The following is a 27,275-nucleotide window of genomic DNA, read 5'->3' on the forward strand; positions in this document are numbered from 1 at the left end:
ATCCTTCCTTAAGTAAGGTGACCAAAACTGCACGCAGTACTCCAGGTGCGGCCTCACCAATACCCTATACAGTTGCAGAAGGACCTCCCTGCTTTTGTACTCCATCTCTCTCGCAATGAAGGCCAACATTCCATTCGCCTTCCTGATTACCTGCTGCACCTGCAAACTAACTTTTTGGGATTCATGCACAAGGACCCCCAGGTCCCTCTGCACCGCAGCATGTTGTAATTTCTCCCCATTCAAATAATATTCCCTTTTACTGTTTTTTTTCCCAAGGTGGATGACCTCACACTTTCCGACATTGTATTCCATCTGCCAAACCCTAGCCCATTCGCTTAACCTATCCAAATCTCTTTGCAGCCTCTCTGTGTCCTCTACACAACCCGCTTTCCCACTAATCTTTGTGTCATCTGCAAATTTTGTTACACTACACTCTGTCCCCTCTTCCAAGTAAATATCAGACCCTAAAATACATCTAGTGAATGGTATTTTCTCTCAAGTTTATTTTTGTTACAATGTCTTAGTGCTCCAATATCAAATTCATAATGAAACACTTGAGCACAATAATTTTTTGGATAGTCACATTTGAGGACGAGAAGGCAACGCTGTAACTAGAAGAGGGACAGTATAATGGAATTCCAATATGCTGCAATGTGAGTAGTTCAACAGGGATTTGTGTCCTTGAGGTCTCCACAGTGGGTTACCAATCTCAACCATTCCATTGTGGGGAGATGACAAGCAGAGGTCGGACACTTCCACAGAGGGGGAAGTTACCATTAACTGCTGTCACACGGTTCCTAGCGGCCAGTCTTAGAGCAGCTGAGGCCTGAGAGCAGGTCATCTCTCTCAGCTCCTAGTGTTATGTAGCCCCTGGAGGCTGGAGGCTGGAGAAAGGAGAAATGGAGGAGAAATATAAACAGCTTAAACATTTTTTTTAATTAATTGGACGATAGCCCCAGTTGAAGCTGGGAAAATTATAATTGCCTTTGTTTGTCCCATTTAGTAATTGTTAGTCTAATGTGTTACAGACTTCATTGAAGGAACGTTTTGAGACTGATGACATGAAATCAGACATGTGGATTTCTCTGGAAGGCGGAAAGGCTTGTGCAGACTGTGGCGTCCTGGTGGAAGATTTGCCCCTCTATTTCAATGGAGCAGGCATGAGGCAGGCAATAACTGGGGACCTTGATCTCAGGGGTACAAAGTGAGTTTTGTACAGTTAGTTCTATGTAAAGCTCTGTTTCATATAGGTCAAGTTAGAAAAAAGTGTTAATAAAGTCTTTGGTTCAATCAGTTAGACACTGGTTTTCACCTATGGGAACACAAAACTTGCCTCATTTGGCACTAATTGGCACTTAACCAGCAATCTCGCTTTAAGATATCACAAAATAGTTGATTTGAGAAAAGGAAAAATGTCACACCGCTGTACTAGAGGGTTCTCACCTGAGGTTGGAGATGAGGGACCTTGTTGGGCAGATTAAAGGGAGGTTATTCTCCATCTATATGTACTGTTCCTGACCTGAGCTTACGTGGTGCTGACATTGGATGAAGTTCCTCTCCTGTGTTTGGACATAAATAATCACCTGAGCAGAGTACTTAGTGGAAAATCAGGCAAGGAAGGGGGCCTGCCCATTTTTCTTCTATGCCCTCCATTCAGATGATTATTTATACCCAAGCGCAAATAAGGAAAGTTCCTTGGGTGTCTGAAATAGAACATGTTCTAATTCCCAGCACTAACTTCCCTCACCTTGATGGGCATAAAATAAGTCATAAACCATGTAAAGTCCTGTCCCCTCAGTACAGATTCACATGAGGCATGTAGTGATGTCAAGGTCACTCTGGACCTGCACCTTTATTTCACAGCTCTGGAATGCTGCACTTGCCTGAGACCTGTCCTTATATACCTGTCTCTTGCAAGTGCACCCCTGGTGGTAAGGTATGCTGGTGGTTACAGGTCATATGTTATTACAGTCATGTATAGCATGTTAGGATACAGTTATATATAATAATGTAAGGTACATGACAAACCATTTAAGAGGTGGAAATAAAAGAATTATCAAATCAAAATAGAAGAGAGGAGAGAGTTCACAAACCTCATACTTAAGAGACACAATCAAGCACCACTTTAGAGATGCCACACATCTGTTATGAACAGATTGCCCCTGAATTTCATTGGGGCCTGAGGTAGAATGGGGGTAGGGGGAGGTAGAGTAGGTGCAAGAGGCCTGGTGTGAGCAGAAATTTGGGCAGGATCCAGAAACATCAAATCTCTGCCCAACAGAGGAGCCAGCAGGAGTTTCCAATGGGTCCTGGAGGGGATAGAACTTTCATCTGCTGCATTCAAGGCCCGTGTCCCCACTAGAATTCCTGAAGCTCCAGCCTCCTTTCTGCTCAGCATTTTGAGCAGCAGGAACAAATAATCATCTAGGCATAGGGAAAATTAGGCAAAGAAATCGGGTTGTTTTCGAGCAGAAGTTGGGCTCACAGAGGCCCCAGGGCCAGAATTATAGTCTAAAAGATCCCAGGACTGACTCTGGCAATTTCTTTTAATCAGCCCTCTTACAATCGGACCCAATCACTGGTCTAGCTAAACCTTTACGAGGGGAGCCCACCAGCAGTGGCCATCTGATGGCACCCTTATTGACACAGCTACCTGTCAAAATCAATGAATCAGATGAATCTGCACTGACCCGATGTACTCCAGCAAAGTCAGGAGCGGGGCTCATCAGCAAGGTTGGGATTCTAGATCAGATACGGAACAACATTCCTGCTCTGCTGCACTTGCATCATGTTTAAGGACTCTCTGGGCCCGACAGGCAAAACCATAAATGGGGGGAGGGTTTCTGAAAGGTCAAAGTAATATTCTGATAATGAGCTGTTCCAGGTGCAACACTCTGATTGTCAGCAGTAAATATCTAAGTGCCGAGTTCCTGGAAAAAACCTTCTGCCCCATGTGAATAATAAGCAGCTAGAAAGTCTCCTCTCCTCGTAACGAGTTCTTGTTTAGCGCCAGTAGACATTTCTCTGCGATGAGATTAATGATTCCTTTACGATTTCAAGTATACAAATTAATGCTTATCTTTTATAACCAGATTTGTGCAATATTGGGCCAGAATAGGCAGTGAGAGCAACATGACCACGTGTCATCAGCCCACTTGCAGGAAGGAAGGGGTCTTGTTGGACTACTCTACTGATGGAGGTGAGGCTTATTCTCTTTTTTGTAACTTTGTAATTAGCTGCAGTATTTCCTAACCATGTCCAAATAATATTTTAAATCAGACTAATCGAGAAGAGCAAAGGCAAGGCTTTCAGAAAGAGAAGGCGAAGGAGAGGGAGTGGTTGGCTCCACTGAGTGTGGTAACTCAGTAATTTCCTGTAGCTAATGGCTAGGATTCTGGTTGGGGAGCATTGACCCTGACAGAGACATTCCCTGCCCCTCTGCCTTCTCCCCCACTTTACACTGTGACTATTGGCGTGTACTTTGCACTCTATTTTCATGAAGTGCCATAATATTCGCTATTGGGGGTTTACCAGAATATCATTTTATTTAAGACAAAATATCATAGAAAATATTTTATTCTAACGAAACAAAAGAGTCCTGAAAAGGTTCAATCAAGAACCCGTCTGCTGGACCTTTTTTGGGCCCAAAATTGCCCAAGAGTTGTTCTGTTTTTTTTGGTGCAACTTGATTTTTCTGGAGTATCTTAAAAATCCCCATTTTGCACATTCAATTTGTGCCAGTGTAAGTGAGTTAGTTAGGATTTTTTTAGTTTAGTTTAGTTTTTTTCAAAAGGGGTTATTACCAGCCAGTTTTGGCCATTTAAGCCACTTTGGACAGCTAATAGTTGCTCCAAACTAACTTAGGCCAGCGTATGTGGCCACTTGTGGCCGCACAGAAAACCCTTGCAGAGAGTTAAGAAATCGGCGCAGGTAGCCAGAGATAGGGGCGGGAAGGGAAGCGAAGAGGATCTTACAAAGCACTAAACAAAGCACAACAACATTCAAGAAGCATAAAAACCATCAAGAAGAAATAAAAAATAAAACTTAAGTCCTACCTTCCTAACTTGGGTCCGGGAAGTCAGCGGGCCGGCCGGTGCGAGAGGCCACTCGGCCGGGGATAGGTGCAGGCGGGACGACCGGGCGGGAGATCACAGGGAACTGGCCACAGGCTCGCAAAAGACACAGGCAGGCTGGGCTGGTCTCCCAGAAGACACAGGCAGGTCTCCCAGAAGACACAGGCAGGCTGGCTGAGCTCCGATTGTCAATGTTATTCACTATTGCGCATGCGCGAACACTGCAATGCGCATGCGCAGTACTGCCAGCACTCTTTCACACGCAGGGCTCTAGCTCCGCCCCCCCCCTACCAGTACTCTTTCATGTGCAGGGCCCTAGCTCCCCCCCACAATGGAATCGCCACGCCGCGCCAAGCCCCGGGAGAGTCAATAGAGCGGCCAGAATCTGGGGACATCTTTTTGCCGCCGTTTTGAGCCTAGGAAGTGTGAGTACGCTGAAAAAATGGGTGGGCCAAATTTGGGCCCATTCTGAGAAAATGCTAACTGTAAAAGCTGTAAAACACGGGTTTCTATTTGAATTTAATCAAGAAGCAGTTGATGTTTCTTTTCACACTTGCGTAACACTGAGGCACGCACAGTGAAGTTAGAGTAAATTAGGATTTCTTTCTTGCAGTAGAATGAAAAACAGCAAGGAGGCGTGACAAAATAAAATAGATTTGGATGGTTTTACTTACCTTCAGAGACTCAATGGGCCGAATGGCCTCTTGCTGTGCTGTACTAATCTATGACTTTTTGCAGACTCCTGTCAGCCAAGTACCACCTACAAACAAAAACAATGAGTGATATAAGTCAAATTAATTGTTAGAAGTCTCCTTCCACTTTGAACTATGTAATTAACACCAGCCATGACAGACAACCTGTAACTTCTAGCTTCTTGTAGCTAGGCCTTAAATACAAAGTCTGTATACCTGGGGGCATTCTCATATCCTTCACCAATCTCCACATATAGTGGTTTCATTGTTAGCAACTTTCATAGATGTCCAATTCATACATTTTACTACACATAGTGGTATGAAAGATTTCCACCACTTGATGGTAAGAAAGAAATTGCATTTATATTGTGCTTTTCATGACTTTTGGAAAACCCAAAGTGCTTCATAGCTAATGAAATACATTTACAATGGAGCCACTGTTGCAACGTAGGGAAACGTAGCAATTTTCACACAGCAAGGTCCCACATACGGCGGTGAGATAAATTGTGCCATTTTCTTTTAAAACAACAACAAAAATTAGTTATAGTCCTTGCATCGTCATATTAATCTTTACTAAAACTGTAACTGTCTATTGGGGAGTTTGTAAAAATTGGAGCTGACTGTTCAACATCAAAGCATTTTTCTTATTCTTAATAGTAAAAAATATGAATTGATCCCAGATTTAAAAGGTCTCTCCATTTGTATCAATCTCAACACCTTGCAATATTGTCACTGAATTGTCCACAATCTTAACCTTAATGCCTCTTCCCTAAATGACCAGTTATTTTCTTCAGACATCCCTGCTGGGTTTCTCACAGATAAAACTGCTGAATACTGTCAAATTTGCAGCATTTTTCTGAAGTACTTGGACACGCTAGGAGCTAGAGTGACACAATTTACTTTTGACAGTCAATATCCATCAACAAGAGGATTTACGGAGACTCAACTCATATCCTTGCACTAGATAAGTACATAAGCAGGAATGGAATAGAAAGATATGTTGGTAGTGTGAGGTGAGCGGCACAGACCTGTTGGGCCAAATGGCCTGTTTCTGTGATGTAAAATGTTATGTGATTCTATGTGAAGATTCCAATCTTGGTCTGTATTCGGAGAATACATTGATTAAACCTACTGTCATAATGAACCTCATTGAAAAATCCTTCTGTTGAAATAATAGATTCTGATACTGACTCATTTCTCGTGATATACTGCAGGAATCACCTGGAATCTGCTGCATGAAATGGATTACCAGAAATATATTTCTGTGCGCCAAGATTATGTTCTCCTCCCAGAGGCGGCCCACACCAACACAACTCGCCTGCGCTGGTGGCAGCCCTTTGTTGTTCTGAATGGTCAGATGGTAGCAAGCACGGAGCGCGCTCAGTGGGCACTAGACAACATCCTGATTGGAGGATCTGAAATCAACCCAAGCCAACTAATGGATTCTTTTGATGATGGTAAGATGGAAACATTAGACTGGTGATTGACACAGATAGCAGTTAATAATTGTGAACGGAAGTGTTTGGTTACGACTTGATGGATGACCAAAAATGTACAGGGGAAATTTTTCAGTGCCAGTGCCAGTCACATATGGGAGCAACCTGGCACAGAGGGGTTGGAAAATCCCAGAATTAGGCTTTGGGGGAGACTTTCACCTTCATTTTCGCCGGTTTTCTCAGCAGTACAGCTGTTTTTTGGGAGAGAAAGCACCCGGAGAAAGTTTCCCCTTTAGTTTTTTAATGGTACCGCCCAAATCTCGAAATGCCCGCCGGGAGCAAACCGCCGAGAAAATCGCCAGGGCATAAGTTTGGCCTCAACGGAAGCCCGTCCAGATTGCCGAGGGAACCGCCCTGTGGAAGCTGCTTAAACAGGGTGGTAGCTGAGTACTCTGCAAGGAAGGTAAGTTAAAGGTTCGTTATTTTTTTTTTTAATTGTAAAACGGCGATTAGCTTTAAAACTGTCTTGGGAATGTTTTTTGTAACTTTTTTTTAGTGAAAATATATTTTTTTAAGTTTTCCCCCTCCCTAGGCCCAACCGCAGCCTTGGAGTAAATTTTTTTAAACATTTTAAGAACCACCCGTTTCATTTCGTTTTGCTTTTAACCGCCGAGAATACTGGTGCAAGATCCATTTTCTCGCTGGCCGATTATTTTTAACTTAATTATGGAAATTCTCATCGGCATTAGTTGCAAAACATTAGTGGTTTTTTTGGCATTGGGCGTTGAGGGGTTCTCAGGAAAGTTTAGCCCTTTGTGTCTACACAGCACCGGGATCGCAGAGTACAGGTGCATCCAATGGGAGAGCTTGGCTGTCACTCAATGGGCCGAGTGGTGGCGCAGCGCAAGCTCATTACAGCGTCAAAAATGATGTCGCTGAGGGCAGGACTTACTGTTATTTATTGTACCTTATTTGCCCCCGACAAGCAGCATTATCACTTTGTAAGTTAAAAGCATTTCGAACCTCACCTTCTGAACTTTCAGAGAATTTTCCTAAAGATGCATTGACTTGTTTTGGGAGTGGTTTTGATCTTTTACATTTTTTTTGTTGTCAATCTAACCCTGTTATTTTGCAAGCTTTGGTATTTTTGGTTTCTTCCCTTTTATACCTCCTACCATTTGAAGGAGATTAACTCTCTATTTCACCACCCTAAACTCGAAACTTCAGTATTTCCCTGGGAACCCCTGTTGCCCTCGGGAAGTTGGAGGATGAGCGGGGTGGGGGTGGGCGTGGGCGGGGCAGAGGAGTTCTGCAGGAATTCGTAAAGGTAGTCTGGCCTGAGCAGACAGTAGCCATGTGTGTGCATCCATAGATCCCGCCAGAACTACTTGGTCATGTCAGAGAAGATCTGCTTTCTCCACCAATCCTTTAACAAGGAGTTCTTTCTCCAAGTCAGGGTCATGCCCTTGGCATGCCACATTCCTAAAGAATCTTGATATGCCAAGCAAAATAGAAGTCTTAAAATATTGGAAACTGAAGCAGCAGGTGCCCAACCTACACGCCAGCCTGGGTTTTAATTGCATGATGTATCACGAATGTATGCCTTACTTGAGGTATGGATATGCATAAGATACAATGAAAGAGCTATAAGGTTATGTGAGGGTTTGGTATTGCTGAGCGCAGTAAATGTGGAACCGGCTGTAACATGCATTCTTGGACCATGCATCTGATACGTGATACTGATGGGTGGCTGTACCTTGCCTTATTCCTTAAAGTGAACATCATCTTCTGAATAGTAACCCAGGTCCTGTAGTAATGCAGACAGCAGTATTATCCACTTAGCCAGCCATCAACCAGGGGTCAAGTTGTTGCATCGCTCCAACACTTCCCCACAGTCACTATTTTGTACCTTCACATTCGGTTTTCTTTGACTTCATTTTTGCCTGGCACTGATCCACCTGCCCAGCCTTGACAAAGGCTGACAAATATTTTACATTTGTTTTGATGCTTTACAAAAATTAAAACAATGTTTCTCCCCATATAAAGACGCTTACCTTTACGTATCCAGTTTCCTTTTAAATTTGAGAAGATTTTCCACATTCCCATCAGGCTAGCTCCCTGCAAAATGCCAAAGCGGAACAGACAGCTGTGAATAATCATTCAAGTGAATGGATCTGCAGGCATTCAGCTCACTGCTCCGTGGGCTTCCTTTGTGCTGGCAGACAAACCTAAACTGAGCCTTGATCACCTAATTGGCCCATATACGTGCTGTAAAACTATAAAATATAGATAGCAACCTTATTATTCTGTTCCTAAAGAACATATTTTTCCCTACAGAAGGCGTTAACCACGATGAAAACTGGATTTTCTATCCTAATGCAGTTCGTACAGCAGGCTTCTGTGGTAATCCCTCATTCCATCTCTATTGGCCGAATAAGAAGAAAGATAAGACGCACAATTTCCTGGCTTCACGGGAACTTATTGTGGCACCAGGATACATACTGCAGTTCAGAGTAAGACCCTATTTATGTCATTTGATATTTCTGATCACTCAGTTATACTAAGATGGCACTGTAAAATTAGGCTCCAGGATCAGAACAATACAAGAAAATTATGTCCTATTTATCTGGAACATAAACATTATTTGGAACAAGAAAAAGCCATTAAGTATCACCCTTTTCCATTGATCACAACCCTATCTGCCCATCCTCTACCCTATTCTTCAATCTCTCTTAATCTCTCTTTCTCCCTCTCTCACTCAGTTTCTCTCTCCAGAAACACATATAGTTGCCCCTGGAATTCACTTCCTATAGTCTGCACTGATGACTTCTCATCAGTGATGCCTTTTACTCTTTATGTGACTTCCCTACTTAATTCTAATTTTTAATTTGTGCCTTAGAAACCCGAGCAGCTTAGTTAAGAATGACCTCTGTACCTGAATTCATGGTGATTCTCCTTAACAAGACATGCTTTTCCAAATGAGCACCCACCAGATCCCTTAAAATATGCTTGAAAGATTTTCCTTACAACTAATAAACTTATCGGTGTAGTTTCTAAGTCTGTCTCTTGACTTGTTTAAGTATTAGAATTATGTTAGGTCCTTTCCAAACCTGACTGCTTTGTTCCAATGTTGACAAACATACAAAGGGGTGAGTAAAAGCCTCACTACATTTAGTTTCCATTTCTTCAAGATTGATGGCTGCATGTTATCTGGAAGGAATGGTTTGTTTTAAAAGCACCTAACCTTATAACCGATATGGTGATTTTCTTCCAATCTAGCCACTCCTCTGCTGTGACAGCAGCTTCTCTAAAGGACCATGAGTGGGATTCTGTGGTGGTTCCTTCAGTTGTATATGAATGAGCATTAGTTGTGTGAATATATAGGCAGATTTAGGATGTTTTGGCAATTGATGATAGGAGAACTAAGTGGCAAGTGATGTGGAGGAAAGCAACAGATGAGAGGATATGGAACCCCCACTGCCTTGTCTACATAGATTTGAGTTAGTTGGCTGCCAGTTTCTACCAATGAGCATTCAAACCAGTAATGGCATAAGACCTCCTACTAAGGTGGCACTCAGATTTCCTGAAATGACTGGTGCAGGGGAGGGGAGGGAAGAGAAGCCTTCAGATACCTATGAATGGAACCATGCAAGGCAGTCCTATGGAGCTGGACAATGGAGGAGAAGCACTGCAGCAGTGTGGCATGGTCAGCTGTATCAAACACTGCACAAATGTTGAGGAAGAGGGATAAGGAATGACTGCCACAATCACAGAGGGTATCTTTAGTGAATTTAGCTGAAGTTGGTTTGGTGCTGTGAGAAGGGTCGATGTTGTATTGGGGAGATTCAAACAGGGAATTTTGGGTGGTACAGAACTAGGATACAATGACGCACTTACGGACCTAAGAGAGGTTGTAGATGGGGTGGTCGGTGGCGATAACAGGTGGATCGAAGGTAGGTTTTTGAAAAGGAAGGGTAATAGCAAGTGAGGGGGTGAGAGGGGTAATCACAGCAGTTTGGAAGGGAACTGCCTTCAAAGAACAGTGCCCAAGGAAAGGGAGCTGCAGACGATGTCAGTTAGCATGGAAACCAGGGAGTGGAGTTGAGTGGGTAGGAGTTGAGTGAGATGGGGATTTAGGGAACAGGAAATGGATCTTATAAACAAGATGTGCTTTGAGAGGGCAAGAGGGGAGATACGCAAGAAACTGTAAGAAATGAGGTCCTTGACTAGAATTGGTGGGAATCTGTGGGAAGGGAGGGCAATGGGCTACAGCGGATGGCTTTGAAATGCATTATTCAGGTCTGTTTCGGTGATGCCAGTCTTCAGTTGCCACTGTAGCACAGGTGCCTTAAAGTACTAGGCCCTACATTGGCACAGAATTCTCCTGATTTCCTGCCATAACTTTGGCAGGAAAGCAATGGAACTCCCCTAGAAACAGCGTTAACGGCTTAGCCAATCACATCGTTTCTCCAGGGGTTCCACCGATGAACATTTTACTGTTATAAGAAAACACTTTGATTATTTCTCCACATCAAAGCGTACTTGCTTTGTGTTTTGACAGAGGACAAAATCAACAGGATGAGCTGAATGTTCTTTTGTAATTTGTACATTCCTGTGTTCTCTCTCTCTCCCTTCTGCTGTTGCACGTTTAATAGTGGGTGTTGTGCAAAGAGCCTCTTCACCACATTGAATCTATTTCATCCCTCGATCTATCCCATCTTCTCACATTATACTGAATCCTGCTCACTCTAACAATCAACTGGCATCACCAGTCTTCTGCATATTTAAAAAAACCTTATGGGAACATTGTCATATTTTTTAAGTGGGTATCAAGCATGAAATGTGCCGCCTTGTACCTGTACATTAATTAAATGGGCCTTTCTTGGAGTTTATTTTCTGTAATATGTTTCCAGATTGTAGTTGGCTGTGAAGCTGATTCTTGCGGGGATCTCCAGCCTGTATTGCTGGAGTACAGTAAGGATCCAAGGTAAGCGACAATCCCGAGAAAGGTTTGTGACCAACAGATGGATATGTTTGCTACAAAGAACATTATAATTAGCTTTGGTGAATTCAACTTCACAGTGAACTTTGCAAACAGGAGCAGGCTTGCCAACTCAGCAGATGATGTGGTATAAAGTCTCACCCGACTGTTACCAAAATCACATGCTGTGATTTCGAGTGTCCAGAATATATGAGTGTGATTCCAGTAACCTGATGCTCCTGTCCTCTTAACCTTCACAACCAAGAAACATTTTATTTTATAGCATCCGCATTGTGTGTGCAGTACGTGTGTCATTAAGGTATATGGTACATGCAATGTTGGCATTACAGAATGATCTATCTCGACTGTATGTTCACCCTTCACAAAAAAAGGAACCAATCTCCTCCTTGAAAAACAATTACCTTCCCTTTCTGTTGCACCATTGTAATAGTTTGTAAAAGGACTTGAGAGAACTGGGTGAGCAAAGTTATCACAAAATCTTCAGTAATATATTCAACTGCATTAGAAGTTTCATATTCCTTTATAAGCATCATGATCTTGAAATAACTTTAAGTTCTATTCACCATTAAAGTTTTAAAGCTCAGCTTTAAATTCAATCAGTAAGTACACCATTATGTACATTTTGTCTATCAGCAAGTCACAATGGATTAATTACATTATATATGAATAAATTGTGTGTTACATGGTATAACACCTGTTATAAAACAGTGTATCCTCCTAGCAACAGAATGGGAGATTCACCATAGATATATTGGCCCATGGCTTTCCCAACTACCCATTTTACTGGGTAGGAAATAATGAACTGGGGACAACAGACATGGATAATCCCGACAATAAAATATATTAAAGAGGTAATTCTGCTATCCAAATGTGAAGTCACAATCATGGGGTGTGCAAACCAGGGAATTAAGGCTACAATATTCTAGCCCTATCTCCAGCCCATGTTCCCTTTGAGATTCCTGGTGGGAGGGCAGGATAGAACGCTTAAATCTTGCTTCTGCACACACGTCCTGTAATGATGGGATGAGTGAGTAGGAGATGAGAAGGGAGGATGCAAGTTGATAGCATCTATTGTTCCCCAATCCATTCTCCAAATTACAACCAGAGACCGACCTCTATCACTGGTCACACTGACCCATTTGAAGTATTTCCTTTTTATTTGTGTTTCCTGAGGTACTGTGAGCTGCTAAATATTGTTATTTCACAAAGCATAATCAGTCTAGTTGTTTTTGCTGAATCATTTGATGATGGATCCCATTGTTACCGTGTAAAGCATTCTACCCTGGCAACAGCACTCCTTTCATTTGACAGCTGAGCAGCTAGGACCAGGGTTTTAAGCATTTCTGATCAAGTTGCGGCAGTAATCTTTTGTCAGTGAGGTGACAGACATATCAGTGAGCACTCTCTTTATCCTTGCAGGAAGGACTCCTGGTCACTTGTGCAAACAGAGTGTCTTCCTTCAACAAGCAGCAATGTTGGCTGTTCACCGTTCCAGTTCCATGAGGCCAGTATTTACAGTTCCGTCAATTGCTCCATCTGGAACAGGGTCACCATCCAACTGCCTGAATATGTTGCATCCAGGTACAGTTCAGAAAGGGGAATGGTCGCTCCTCGTCATTGTATTTACTTACTGTTTGTCACAGTTTGTTTTCAATTTTCTTCTAATTTTTTAGATACTAAAAAGATGAGAGCTGTTACTACTGGGGATGGTCAACCTTTCACTCTCACCAGCACTACTCTTGGCCCTTCCATTGTGTTGTCAGACTGCTTGTCTCACATCCAACCCGGGTTTGAACTGCAATTTCCTCCAATGAAACACTGGAAAGATCGAAGCCAGCAATTTCATCCCACTCCCCAGCCATTGTCTCAGGTTAAATCAGACTCTTCGCAACCTTGGGGTCTTATTTGACCCTGAGCTGAGTTACCGACCACGTGACCCCTCCATCACCAAGGCCACCTACATCAACCTCCGTAACATTGGCCATCTCTGACCGCCTCAGGCCATCTGCTGCTGAAACCCTCATTCATGCTTTTGTCACCTCCAGACTGAACTATTCCAATGCTCTTCTGGCTGGCCTTCCATTTTCCACCCTCCATAAACTTGAGCCCATCAAAAACACTACTGCCCATATATTGCGGGAAAATCATCTATCAGCATCTACCCTGTCAAGCACACTAATAATTTTATATATTTCGATGAGATCACCTCTCATTCTTCTGAACTCCAGAGAATATTGGCCCATTCTACTTGTCCCTTCCTCTCTCCCCTGCCACTTTTCTGCTCATCCCACTAGCTGGTCTACATCCTCCTACAATTTTAGAATCTTCATTAAAATTTGTTACATCCCTCAATTTAGTGTCATTAGCAAATTTCAATATTGTCCAATTTCTAAGTTCAGATAATTTATGAATATTGTCAATAACAGAATCCCCAGCACAGAGCCCAATTAACGCTATACTTTACTTTCTGCCCTCCAATCCATGTGGCTACATTTCTCGTAATTCCATGTACCATTCCATTATCTTTGGTACAAGTCTCTTATGTGGTAGCTTAACAAGTGCATTTCAAAGATCCATTTAAACTTGATCCACTGCATTTCTCCTATTTATTCTTTCAATTATTTCTTCAACGAATTCTATAAGGTAGGTCAAGCACGATTAGCCTTTAGAAATCTGCGCTGAATGATCCTGGTTAACTCATCTTTTTCCAAGTGCTTAATAATTTCAACTTGCATTCTAGATTCTAGTATTTTAGCAGCAGCTGAAATATGATTAATTGCCCGGTGATTTCCTGGCTTATCCCTGTCTCTGCTTTGATCTTCCAGTTAATCCAGACAAGGTCCCTTTTTATTTCGCTATAATTTGCTTTTTTCCCAGTCAGATACTTCTGTTCTCAACTTTTCTTTTTCCTTTTCTTTTCTTGTACTATTTCTTACGCTGGTCCCCAAATATTTCCCTAAATTTAACTTGCCTGCTTGCTCTGCTTCATTACCCAGAGCCAGATTGAGGAGTACTTCCTGTTGGAGCAGCAACCTATTAACCAGTCACTTAAATGTTTTTGTTTTCAGTGCTACTCAGTTCCGATGGATTCAGAAGGAGGGCATCACAGAGAAACAAAGCTGGGGAATTGACAATGTATACATTGGCGAGTCCTGTGCCAAGCTCTGTAGTGGGCACGGCTACTGTAGATCTGGAACTATCTGTCTTTGTGACGAAGGCTATCAAGGTATTAGCTCTAATTTTTCATTTAAAAAAGAACCAATTGGATGCTGCAACGGTGGGGGTAGTACCTGACATGCAGGGTGGCAATACCACCACTACATTCGACTAAAACCCTAGTCTCTGTTCTCCACAAGACTCTCAATCTGGCAGAAGACTGATGAATTCTGTAATATGAAGCAGCAACGTTCTTGGAGGAGACTTAGGATCTGCACAATAAGAAATGGGGAGGCAGTGGAGATCCCCAGATCAAAGGAAACCTTGGCCTCGATATATGCTGGGGTGGGGGAGAATGGGTGGAGGAGTTATCAAATGGTAATGTGCGTGTTTTTTTTTAAACAATACCCCGCCCGGAAGCCAATCTGATTGACAGGCTTGGCTACCTGTTGGGCAAGGTCGTTCTCCGGAAAAGGCCACAGCCGAGGATCGGGTAACTCTTGCGGTTGTTGGGAGTAGAAATCGCCCGGTGGAGGGGGGCTGGGGGGAATGGGTTGCAGAGTGGGTAAAGCGTGGTTTAGAGGGTCAGGGGTGATCATAGGGTCAGAGATCGGCGGGTCGGGGAGAAAACGGAGGGTGTTCAGAGATTTGGATGTTCAGGGAGAGATTGTGGGGAGGGGGGGGGGGGTCGAGCAGAAATCGAGGAGAGATTGGAAGGGAGTCGGAGATCGGGGGGGAGTGGGGGAGGTGATGGGGATTTTGGGGGGGAGATCGTGGAGATGGGGCGGGGGAGGTACGGTGTTTACAGGTTAGCTTGTTGGGTCTGGAGAAAACAGTCCTGCTCCTCCTGATCCACAAGCAGTGCTGTAAAAGCACTTAATAGATCCAGTCCTTCTTGCCTCCTTTCACCTGCCAGGTTTCCCGAAAGCCAGGTAACCCGGTCAACATGGGTTCCAAATAGAAACACTGTTTAACAAAAAAGCACACACAGCCTCTTTAAAAGCTTTCAATGACCGATCCGCCTCCTGAGAGTGGATTGGTCCCTCGCCGCTAACACCGGAAGTGGGCAGGTTGGGTTCCTGTTTCAGATTTTTAACTTTTTAACCTCCCAAACCCACCCGTTTTGGGGGGTTAAAATTACCCCCATTATTTGAGTGAGCGTGTGGTAAATCAGTGGAACAGGCTCCCTATAGGGAGATGGTGGTAACAGATAGTACTGATTCATTCAAATGTAAATTACATCAATTTATTTTCCGAAAATAATATTGGTATGAAATAAATGAGCAATGAGTGACATGACGTGTGGTGAGTATAGCATGATTTGGACCTGTGGTTCCCGAAGCTGTTCCTCACTGGGAGTTTTCTCGCCTGGTGTCTGGGTCTGTTGTAGACTAATTGATAGAAATTGATCGCTGTGATTAGTCAACAACTCCATTATTGTTGTAACACGTGACTACCAGGATAGTAGAAGGTGAACTAGTTGGACCGTGTTTTTTTTTTCATTCACAAATTCCTATGTTCCTAAAAGTTATAAAAATTTCCAGGGCATAAAGATCAACTTTAGCCATTGCTACATATCAAAAAATTATAACCATAGATGTGCATTAATTACCATCTTAATAAATCAAATTAAAAGTAAACTTTAACAAATGCACTCTGAAAAATATAATTCCTTAATCTTTTTTCAACGTTACCTGAAAGCTGTTTATCTTCCATGTGCAGGAGATGACTGCACCGTTCCAATCAATGACCTGCCCAGTTACATCAAGGATAACTTTGAATCACCACGTGTCACAGAAATAAACTGGCAGGTGATTCAAGGAGGAGCTATTGGCAGTGGCTGTGGTCAGCTTGCACCCTATGCCCACGGGGAGTCACTGTACTTCAACGGCTGTCAGATGAGACAGGCTGTGACCAAACTTCTGGATCTGACCAGGGCCAGGTACACTTCCTTTAAGAAATAACTGAGAGTTGAGCTTTGCTGAAAGTCTTTGTGTTCTTCGGAGAACACCGCTGAAACCTTTCAAAATAAAATTTAACGGTAAAGTTGTGATATATTCTCACGACATCACTAACAAACACACTCTACAAGATGGCTCCAACTGTCATCATGTGACTATATCACATGACTCTTATTATCTACAGCAGTGGTTGCATTACTACAGTAGTCCACTAGGTGGCGCTCTATTACACAAGTGTATTTCAGTATTCATAAAGGTTACAAAGCAATTTTCTTGTCGTTCCCCTGAATGATATGTTAACAGCATTGCGTTTTGCTATTTTTCTCAGCTTTGGGTCCCATAATGAATATTTTTGATGCTATAATTGCTAAACAGAAAAAAAAAACATTTCTTTTCTCCTCAGCAAAATCATGTTTGTGCTGCAGATTGGCAGCACGTCACAGACAACGAGCTGCAACACTGACCTGACAGACCCTAACATCGCAGACAAGGCCATCCTGCTACAGTACAGTCTGAATGGAGGAATTACATGGCATGTTATTGCTCAGCATCAACCGAAGGATTTCATACATGCCCAGAGGATATCTTACAATGTCCCACTGTAAGTATCCAATCTTCAGGACTCCGAAATCTGTCAAAAATCTAACAGTATGCTCTATATGAGGTACGATCCACTTCTGTAATAGTAGAGGCATTTGGGCCCAAGTTTCCCAGGAGTTGCTCCGTTTTTTTTTTGAGCAACTAAATTTTTTTGGAGTAACTTAAAAATCGCAATTTTCCCCATTTAAGTTGCTCCAGTGTAAGTGAGTTAGTTAGGTTTTTTGTCGTTCAGTTTTTTTTTTTCAAAAGAGGGCGTTACCAGCCACTTACGCCTGTTTTGGCCATTTAAGCAAGTTTAGCCAACTAAAACTTACTCCAAACTAAGTTAAGCCAGAGTAAGTGGCCACTTCTGTATGTTCTGAAAAATCCTGCGGTGAATTAGAGATCAGCGCAGGTAGCCTCCAAATGACAGTGTTATGATAGGAATGCTAGTTTTTTTTTAAAATCCCAAGCAGCAAGACTGGTGGAGGGTGTAAATGCTATCAGCCTGATTATAATGAGTATATTTTTAGTAAAGATAGCTAGATGTTAAAGTACTGGAAAATCTTTAAAGATTCTTTTCTTCCCCATCTCCCCCCCACCCCCCACAGCCAGATCAAAACTCTTCCCCTCACCCCCCCTAAAACTCTTTCCCTTCCCCCCCCAAAACTCTTCCCCTCTTCCCCCAAAACTCTTCCCCTCACCCCCCCCCAAAACTCTTCCCCCTCCCCCCCCCAAAACTCTTCCCCTCTCCCCCATGAAAACTCTTGCCCCGACCAACCTGTCTCTTGTAGCCCTCAGCACGGGAAGGCAGCGGCCGGCCTCTGCAGCAGGCACTCGGCCCGGGATAGGGACGGCGAGCGTCGGCCCCTCCCACACTCTCAGATTCTGGGGGCTAGGAGCTACTGCGCATGCGCGCACACTCTAGTGCGCATTGGCAGACGTCCCGGCACTGTTTTCAGTGCCGGGACCTGGCTCCGCCCCCAAATCCAGTTGCCACACTACTCCACCATGGAGGAGAGGTTGGGGAGCGGCCAAACTCGGCCCGAAGACTTTTGGCGCCCTTGGAGTTCTACAAAAGCGGCACACCTCTGGTGAGTGTGCCAGAAATCTGTACTGGCCAAATTTGGGCCCATTGTGAATCCAGTATACCTATCAGCAAAATTATAAATGCAGCTATGAAGATCCTCGGCTGGCAAATTTCTAGCAAATTTGTAAATGTATTCTTTCAGAACATACGCATAATTTCCCTAGAAATACGCAACAGAGAAAGTCATCCAGAATGTATTTGCAACATTACTGTACATGGTGACTGGAGGAAGTCTTATCCCATGGTAACTATCAGTAGCATGAGAAATGCTGGTACTGTGAACTGGGTAAAAGCAAATCCTTTGTGCAAAAGGAAATTGTTTCAGTAACAAATGTCAGGGTGCGATATGTTTTGTAACCTTCAATATATAAGATATTGTTCTACCACAAAGCTAACTGAAAAGATTTGATTCTGGTCTTTTCAATCCATTATCTCTATCTCTGTACCAACAACAACTTGCCTTTAATGTAGTAAAACGTTCCAAGGTGCTTCATAGGAGCGTTATCAAACAAAATGTGACATCGACCCACAAAAGGAGATATTAGGGCATGGTCAAAGAGGTAGGTTTTAAGGAGCGTCTTAAAGTAGAAGAGAAAGTTAGAGAGGGAGTTCCAGAGCTTAGGGTGTTAAAATCGGGGATGCTCAAGAGGCCAGAAATTAAGGAGCGCAGATATTTTGGAGTGTTGCGGGGCTGGAGGACATTACAGAGATAGGAAGGGCGAGGCCATGGACGGATTTCAAAACAAGAATGACAATTTTAAAATCGAGACGTAGCTTAACCGGCAGCCAATGTAGGTCAGCGAGCACAGGGGTGATGGGTGAACGGGACCAATCTTGTCATCTGCTTGTTTTGGATGGTCACAGTGGGGAAGGGAGAACAATTTGATATTTTCCTCTCTTCATTAACTTACACAAAAGTTTCTGAGGGCGATTTTCAAGTCACGCCTAAAACGGGCTGCCAGCCTGCTGATGCCAGACTGAGAGCTGAGCCATTTTGAGGCTTCATTAACATGTCGGTGGCAAGCTGTGAGCTCCAGGCGGGCGCCACACTGCAGCTTACCATTTGTGGGTGGCAGCCAATTGACCAGCTTCAACACCGTGCCAGCCGGCAGGTCAAATTGGGAGAAAGGGGGGGGGGGGGGGAGGACGGTGAGGTGGAGCAGGGGAGGCGATTTGCGTGGAGGCCTCACATGGCATAGCAGTGGGCTGGAGTGTTTTTGGGGGCCCAGGATAAGTACTCCTGCTCTTCCTTTAATGGCTGCTGGTTAGGCCTCTCAAAGCCTGGTGGAAATAGGCAAGGGTGGGCATGGTGTACGCACTGCCTCTTTCTACCTGAAAATTGCAACCAGATTCCTATAACCGGTAGGAGACCCTGGTTTGCATATTTATGCACCCTCCTGCCTGTATCAGACCGGCAGACTGCTCTTCCATTTATAGACCTGCCTGAAAACTGCATCAGGTGGGCCTTGGGCATTGACGGGGCAAGCAAGGTGACCCCCCCCATTATCAATTGTTGGCCGTCCTTTTTATAATTGAACCACTAAACCACTTTATATCATGTCACTTCTAACTGTATTTCATTGAAAGCCTGCTTCCTGTTCAGTGAGTCCCAAAGTAATGTTGGTGTGGGAAGTTGTTGAGAACTCCGTATCACATTGATTCACTCACCTGCCTGGAGAAGGGAACGCAAAATAATAGAGATGTTATTGAATGGCATGCCAAGATAACGGCTAAAGTAGAGAATGGTATCTATATTTTGTACCATATGTGCATTTGAAGCCTTAAGACCTTATCTAGTTTCGAACTCCTTATCTCTCTTCCACCTTGAGCTTTTGCGCTTTACTGCACTCTTTCACCAATGATCCTTTTGGGTGGATGAGATAGTCATTTATTTCAATCAAAGTAATATTTAATATAAAATCACGGTATGCTCCACCCATAGCTGGAAATGCTGCTATACGATCAGCCAGAATCTGCAAACAGTTAACAAATCACAGGACCTTTACAATCAGAACAGAACGAACAAAACTTCCCCGTTCCCTAATTGAATCCTAACTTTGACACTGACTTCAAACATAGCAACAAGAGGGGCCATTTAGCCCCTCACTATTCCACCATTCAATGAGAGTATAGATGATCTGTGACCTAACTCCATATGCCTTTGCCCCACATCCCTTAATAGCTTTGCTTTTTGATTGACACATTGAACTAATAACTAGGCATTCAAATAATTATTCTGCTAATCATAGAATCTTTAATAGGTCTTAATATCACTCTGTACGCTCTCATTCTATCTAATGTATATTATCTGGTTTGTTTTGGCATTTGTGTTTGATTATGTAGTAATCCTAGAAATTACTGCTATGTACAGCTCTGTCTCTGTGGTTTACACAGATAATTATGTACATAAAGAAAAATGAGATCAAACCAGATGTTTCATTGGTGTTGAATGTGCAGGAACAATCTGTAATGCGAATTCAATGTGATTAGTGCTGATAACACCTATAACTGTCTGTGGGTCCATGTGAGAGTGGATCCTGCTGGTTCGATGTACAATTGCATTTGAACCACTTTTGATGGTATTTAGTCAATCGGAAGGGGGCATTTCAACTCCACTAAATGGGTGGATTGGGGTCGGGTGGGAAGTTAAAGTTTTAAAAATGTAAAACCCGACCCCAATCCACCTCCAACCCGCCCATTCCAGTATTAACAGTGGCGGGAAAGGGGCCGTGCAGCCACCCAGCTCACAGGGGCGGGTTGGCACTTTAAATATTATAATGAGGTTGGAGGCCTTGGATTTATCCTCTCCAAGGTGTAACTGGCGGCCAGCCGGGGATCCTGGGCCTCGGGATTCCCGGCAGCTGCAGCGAAGTGAGGACAGCCTCGGCAAACACTCCTTGTGGGCCGGGAGCAGCAGGGGTGCTTCCTCCTGGCCCCCAAATTCCAGCCCCCCTCCTCCAGGATCAGACCCTCCCCCACCCCCGGGGTTGGACCCCCCCCCCAGGCTCGGGGCTCCCACCCGACTGGAGGCTAGACTGTTAAAACTCCACAGCGTGCGGAGAAACCCGGAATTTCCCGCCTGGAGCCTCCCAGCTCCCGACGAGTCGAAATGTCAAAATTCCGGCCATAGACACAGGACCTGCACAAAGTGCACTTGCACCACCCAGTGACAGAGAAATAGTACTGCATAAACTGTAATACTACTTGCATTTGTGGAGAAATCTTTTGCTAACTCCAACAAAATCAGTAGTAAGTCTTTAAAAAAAAAAGCTGTCTCGTGATCATGCTAAAGAATGTTATATCAATTTGTATAAATCCCGGGAAGCGGTTCATGGGCATTCCCACTGATATTACTGGAAAGTGCTTGCTTCCTTGTGAACTAGAGGTCTGGAATCCTGCTGAGATGCCTTTGCACCCCAGACAAAAGGATAAATGCACAGTTGTGCCAAGATGCACCTTCTCTCTAGTGGAGCCAATAGCTAACTATCGCAGGCAATTGTACCTTTTTACGGGTAATATATAAATTACAAAGAACATTACTTTTCTCAAAAGCTTAACAAGCGGAATGTCCTCAAATATTATGAAACTACTCTAATCAACAGCTCACGTCTTGACCTTTGTTCCTGCAGGGAGGCACGAGTTAAAGGTGTACAACTGCGGTGGTGGCAGCCACGTCACAATGGAACAGGCCATGACCAGTGGGCTCTGGATCACGTAGAGGTGGTCCTGTAAGTATCTGAGTGCTGATTCATTGGTTTTCATTTGTCTCCCGCTATAGTCACAAACTAAGATTGATTTTGGAAACTCTGAGAAGCTTCAAAAAAAGTCAACTGTCAGATTTTACTGAAAAACTCAAAGTCTACATGTGAAAGATAGAAAGTTGGCTTATCTGATCGTCTTTTGCATTTTTTGTGCTTTATTCAGCTTTTTTCTTTCATTCTTTAATTGCAGGACGCGTAAGCAGAACTACATGATGAACTTCTCAAGACAACATATGCTCAGGCATTACTATAACAGAAGGCGAAGGTCCCTCAGACGAAACCTTTAAAGAATTACAAGCATATGTGATCCTAATAAACAAAGCACTGTTTCTCATAAGGGGCCAATATCAGATATAGGAATATAATGAAATAAATTAGTATGAAGACTACAAGGATACAACATCTTTTACACACTGTGAATTAATAAATGAAGTGGCTTATATTCTGAAATGTATTGCCGTTTACTCTTTATGTGGCTGTGTACTTTGTGGTGTGTTGCAATGTCAGTTACTGTGGCAGTATTGTAAGTAAATGTAAAAGCACAATTTACTTTGCAATTTATCAATCCTTATAGGCTAGTGACACAATAACACAAACAATATCAAATGGTGCTTATCACATACAAATGTGTGTATGTTAAATATGTTTAATTGACAGGTTAGGTAGGAAATCATGCATTCTTCAAATAGGGGAATCTAGAATAAAGGGACATCATCTTAAAATTCAAACTGAGCCAGTCAAAAGTGAATCGAGAAAAAGTTGTCCCACACCAGAGTGTAAGAATGTGGAATGCACTGCCCCAGAAGACCATAGACACAGAATCAATTGAAGTGTTTAAAGTAGATGTTTACTTGAGAGAAGTAAGAGTATTAGGGAATATGAAGAAATTGGTATTAAAGAGATAGAACTGCCGTAGTTAACAAAGTTGCAATGGAAACTTGATGAGGTGAATGGCCTATTTCTGTTTGTATATCCCTAAATGCCAAACAATGGTTGCCTTTTCATTATCAGTAAAGTTAACAAAAATACAAAAAAAAATCTGTATTTAATTTCTTATGTTCAACAAAGAATGACAACTTCAGAGTTTGGAGATGCAGAAAGATGGTGATTTTTGTGTAACTTAATAGTTTCCCTTTTAAAGCCTTCAAAAGCTAACAGCATTATAGCTAACACTGTGTTACAGTTTAAATGTGCATTTTTCTGGTTAAACACTAATATTGTTTTTAATGTAAATCCTTACTCTAGCTGACACTTGTGTCCTTTTGCAGTAATTTTTTGGTGATGATGCTTATTCGATATGACAGATTGGTGTTAATTGTGTTTTATTTTGAATTTGTTTCTACTGATTAAAAGCTGGGTCATGTTTGTAACTTTTGAGTAAAATAGTGGTGTACTTACCCAGCATAGCTATAACTGCAGTGTCATGTTAACTATCTAAGACTAGATAGAGTGAGTTAATATATCACAATGTTATTTACTGAGATATATCCAAACTTACTTTCAATAAAGCTACTCTCACAATATTACTTTATTGCTTTGAGATTGCCTTCTTGCAGTTATATTTTTATGTCCTACATTAAAACATGGCTATTCTATAAAAGTACTTCATTGGTTGTAAAGTGTTTTGGGACATGCTGAAGTTGTGAAAGGCATTATATAAATGCAAGTTCTTTCCTTCTTTGAGGTTTTCTATGTAATTTTTTGTAAGCAATTTAATGGGGGCAATTTAAAAATACCACTGTTACTGTCATTCCTATCAGAATGAGTTTCCCACCAGACAGGTTAGGTTGGAATTATACCCCAGATGTCCAACTCATCAGGTATGACACTTGCTGGTCACCATGTTGCCTTTCTTGTGATACCTCCTATTCACTCTTTTTTAAAAAAAAGCTTTTGGAGATAACAAAGGATCCTCAAAAAAAGGAGGAAAATTGGTATTTTCTTTGATTGATCTTAATTGAACTGCTAGCCTGACATGGGTGGAGATTGGAATTACAAACATTCAATTAGCTGAGAAAGTGTTGATAAGTTCTCAGTTCACTCAGCCGCCATTTCAATCTAAGGCCACTGTACAAACAGGACTCTGCACGAGTGGCGAAGTATCAGTGGGGAGAATAACTGTGAGTCCTTGTGGCTCTTGCAACATGGCAGTTTATTGTTCCACACTGTGTCCCTTAATTCTAAAATGAAGCTTTGTTTGGTGTATGCTATGTTGAACCTATATTGAAAGAAAATGGGGTAGAATTTCTGCAGGGGGTTCCCCGCTCTCCAAACGTAACTTTGGCAGAAACCCGAGGGAATGGTATAAACGGCCATTTACACCATTTCAACGGGTTCTAGCAATCTTTTTCCAAAGGTACTGTGAAAGATTGGGAGAAACCCCGTGAAAATTCTACCCCAGTATTTTTAAGGAAGAGTATCTTTCAATGTTATCAGTCAGTGTTTTGGTTCTAAATTTGAGCTAAGGCGTTGAACTGGATTTTCAATATTTCAGGTTCCTGCTGTAAGGCTCTCCAGTCATTGTACTATTGTATGTGACGTGCATTTACTCTCCAGAATTACAACCCACAATTACAGTACAGAGTATAGTGAGTTGCACAACAAAGCTGTTCATAGTACAAGGACACAAATCATCTGAATAGATTGTTTTCTATTTGTATTTATTGCTTTCACCAAAAAATTTTGGAGGGTCTACAAAGAAACTATTAACCCATCCTCTTTTCTAATACTTACAGACTGGTGTATTTCCAGCAGTTTAAAATTGTATTTTATTGTTTGTACATTATCAGAGGGTCAGAAAATTTTAAGCGTACAACTCTGCCATTTAGATCACAATCCCTTGTTGTTTTATTGGTATATGTGGTCATTTCCACAATCAGACCAAAAGATTTGCTTGAAAAATAGGCATGAAACAGAAGCTACTGTCAATCTCTTGCTACACAGTTTCCTTTCTCACCCCTCGAACATCAGAATCAGTGATTTCAATTGGTGCAATGAGCTTTGGCTCTTCCGTGAAGATCATCGGTTTTTCTGAGTTGTGGGCTTCAGCAGGGAGCTCAGTTGGATGTTCAGTTGCAGATTCTGCAGGGGTTTTGATTGTAGGTTCAGATACTAGTGGCTCTTCAGGCTGCAGTTCTTCTAAGGAATCTGTTCCATTTCTGGAAACTTCCTGAAGATACAAAAGTAAGTACAGCATATAGACAAACAACAATTTGGAAGTTTTTTTTTCCTGAAGTACAGAACTGCTGTTCAATAGTTGCATATTGTTATCAGAAAAGGATGTATACTTAAGAGGTGTAGCTATGAAGTACAGTAACTGACTTATTTACAACAATGCTGGTTTATCGATGCAAAAACTACTGGATCTCCTGTAACATTGCTCATGATAAGGCAGATGATATATTGTTTCATAACAACAGGTACATGATGCAATCTGCTGCAGCTATATTTAAGCAGGCCTGCCTTTTAAGGCCAGAAAGTCTAATTGCTTAAATAGGACATCCTGATGTCAATTGGAGGCTAATTGCCATTAATGAAGAAAGCTTGAAAATTAGCAGATGTCTGTAAATTTCCAGTTCCAGGTCAGAGGAAACCAGTAAGAAATGAACTGCTATTTTTATTAATCTACTACTTAAAGGGAATCCATCGCTCTTTGTGTGAAGGACAGGCACAAATGATGCAGAATGTAAGTACCATGAAACAGTATTGCAAATGATATTTATACAGTACAAGAACAGTCCACGCTAGTTGTAGCATGTGCGTTGATGCTATCGCGATTTGCCCACTATACGTGTTGGTCAGTTTATACCCTCCATCTACAAAACTCATGATGTTCAGAAGAAAGAACTGAAATATCAGTGACATTTTAAAAATGTTAAAAGGATTTGATAGGGTAGATGCAGAGCAATATTCCTGGTGGGGGAATCAAGAGCAAGAGGACATCATCTTAAAAATTACAGCCAGACATCAGGAAGTACTTTGTACACAAAGGGTAGTAGGAATTTGGAACACTCACCCTTAACACAAATCTATCAATGGGGAATCAAGGGATATGGAGCAATGACGGGAAAATAGAGTTGGGGATGCAGAGCAGCCATGATCTAATTGATGGCAGAGCAGGCCCAAGGGGCTGAATGGCCTGCTGCTGTTACTAATGTTCCTATGGAGATTGATTTAATGCTAAAATCATTGAGCACTGCCCTCAGAGGAAATTTGCAGGCAGCCTACAAGATATCCACGCTGTTACACCGGAAGCTTTGGCCTGGATATGCAACTTGGATATTGACATTTGATTTGCTACTACCATACGAAAGAAGAGAAGAATGCTAAAATGTCGACAGCTATGTGTGAAAAAAAAAATAATTTATCAAGATTCAGCTATTCCTTTGTAGCAGTATATAATGATTTTGGACATTTTTAAAATATTTCCTAGGTAGGTGTAGTCGCAAAGGAAATAAGTGATGATTGAAGTACAGTTGTAATGATAGGCAGTGGCTGTCATACTACAGCAAAGATGAAAGATTAGCTGCTGGCTAATTTGTATTTTGATCCTTAAAGCACTTATTTACCTTGTTACTGCAGTCAGTGCTGAGCAATGTAAGTTGTAACCCAACACCAGTTAGAGGTGATTAAATATACATGGTAATTACACCTTAATGGCACAAACTATTCCGTGAACATCTCTATTACCCAACAATAGTATCCCTGACTTAGATTATGAGAATTCACATTCATTTTAAAAGAATGCAAACTGTTACTCCCAAGCTTCTGCCAAAACTACTTTGATGTGTGCGCCAGCGGATACAACAGAACCTGGGGATGACTCTTCCTCTGATATTTCTTCCCCGCCCAATGGTGAATGACATGATAGCCAATCTGATGGTCCCAGTGTAGGATCACAACACATTGGGTGCAGATCATCATCATCATCATCATCATCGGCAGTCCTTCGGAATCGAGGAATACTTGCTTCCGCTCCTAAAGTGAGTTCTTTGGTGGCTGAACAGCCCAACACGAGAGCCACAGACCCTGTCACTGGTGGGACAGATATTCGTCGGGGGAAGGGGGGGGTGGCACTGATTTACCACACGCTCCTTCCACTGCCTGCGCCTGACCTCTTCACACTCGCAGCGTTGAGATTCAAAGAGCTCAACGCCCTCCCGGATGCACTTTCTCCACCTAGGGCGGTCTTCGGCCAGGGTCTCCCAGGCGTGCAGACCACACCTGTGCTCAGTTGCATATTTTGGCATTGCACATGATTCACTGGATGAGTGACAACAGTGAGAGTTTCAACATCAGCTTATCATGCAGGACTTCTGAGTGGCCTTAAAGATGTATTTTAACTTGCAAAAAAAAGGTTGGGGACAAAACAGCTCCATTCAACGAACAGGCTGCAGAGCAATTTGGAGGTGGTGGAGCATGTTAATGCAGTCTCACCTGTTATGAACCTGGGAGGAACAAAGTGTCAAGTCTACACAAGGTTGCCAAGGTAAGTGTGAAAACATGGGACAACATCTTAATAGTTT

The 27,275-nt window shown here is 42.5% G+C and overlaps 2 protein-coding genes across 6 annotated transcripts in view; one reads left to right on the top strand and one right to left on the bottom strand.

The window, feature by feature from the left end:
* The window catches only part of LOC139277976 (reelin-like), a 411,305-nt gene extending 389,151 nt beyond the window's left edge, over nt 1–22,154 (top strand). Inside the window, exons 54-64 of the mRNA XM_070896619.1 lie at nt 1,029–1,204; nt 3,093–3,199; nt 5,980–6,222; nt 8,539–8,714; nt 11,115–11,188; nt 12,623–12,784; nt 14,272–14,429; nt 16,082–16,301; nt 16,724–16,921; nt 21,619–21,717; nt 21,941–22,154. Coding sequence (XP_070752720.1) covers nt 1,029–1,204; nt 3,093–3,199; nt 5,980–6,222; nt 8,539–8,714; nt 11,115–11,188; nt 12,623–12,784; nt 14,272–14,429; nt 16,082–16,301; nt 16,724–16,921; nt 21,619–21,717; nt 21,941–22,037 — 1,710 coding nt within the window. The 3' untranslated portion in view covers nt 22,038–22,154. The remainder of the gene's footprint in view (nt 1–1,028; nt 1,205–3,092; nt 3,200–5,979; nt 6,223–8,538; nt 8,715–11,114; nt 11,189–12,622; nt 12,785–14,271; nt 14,430–16,081; nt 16,302–16,723; nt 16,922–21,618; nt 21,718–21,940) is intronic.
* Nucleotides 22,155–24,422: 2,268 nt separating this feature from the next.
* Nucleotides 24,423–27,275, bottom strand: part of LOC139277977 (kininogen-1-like) — a 58,910-nt gene continuing 56,057 nt past the window's right edge. For all 5 annotated transcript variants that reach the window (XM_070896623.1, XM_070896621.1, XM_070896620.1 and 2 more), the window contains one exon: nt 24,423–24,919. In XM_070896623.1, coding sequence (XP_070752724.1) covers nt 24,686–24,919 — 234 coding nt within the window. In that variant the 3' untranslated portion in view covers nt 24,423–24,685. The remainder of the gene's footprint in view (nt 24,920–27,275) is intronic.

This window comes from Pristiophorus japonicus, chromosome 13 (genome assembly GCF_044704955.1).
Source record: "Pristiophorus japonicus isolate sPriJap1 chromosome 13, sPriJap1.hap1, whole genome shotgun sequence".
NCBI lineage: Eukaryota > Metazoa > Chordata > Chondrichthyes > Pristiophoridae > Pristiophorus > Pristiophorus japonicus.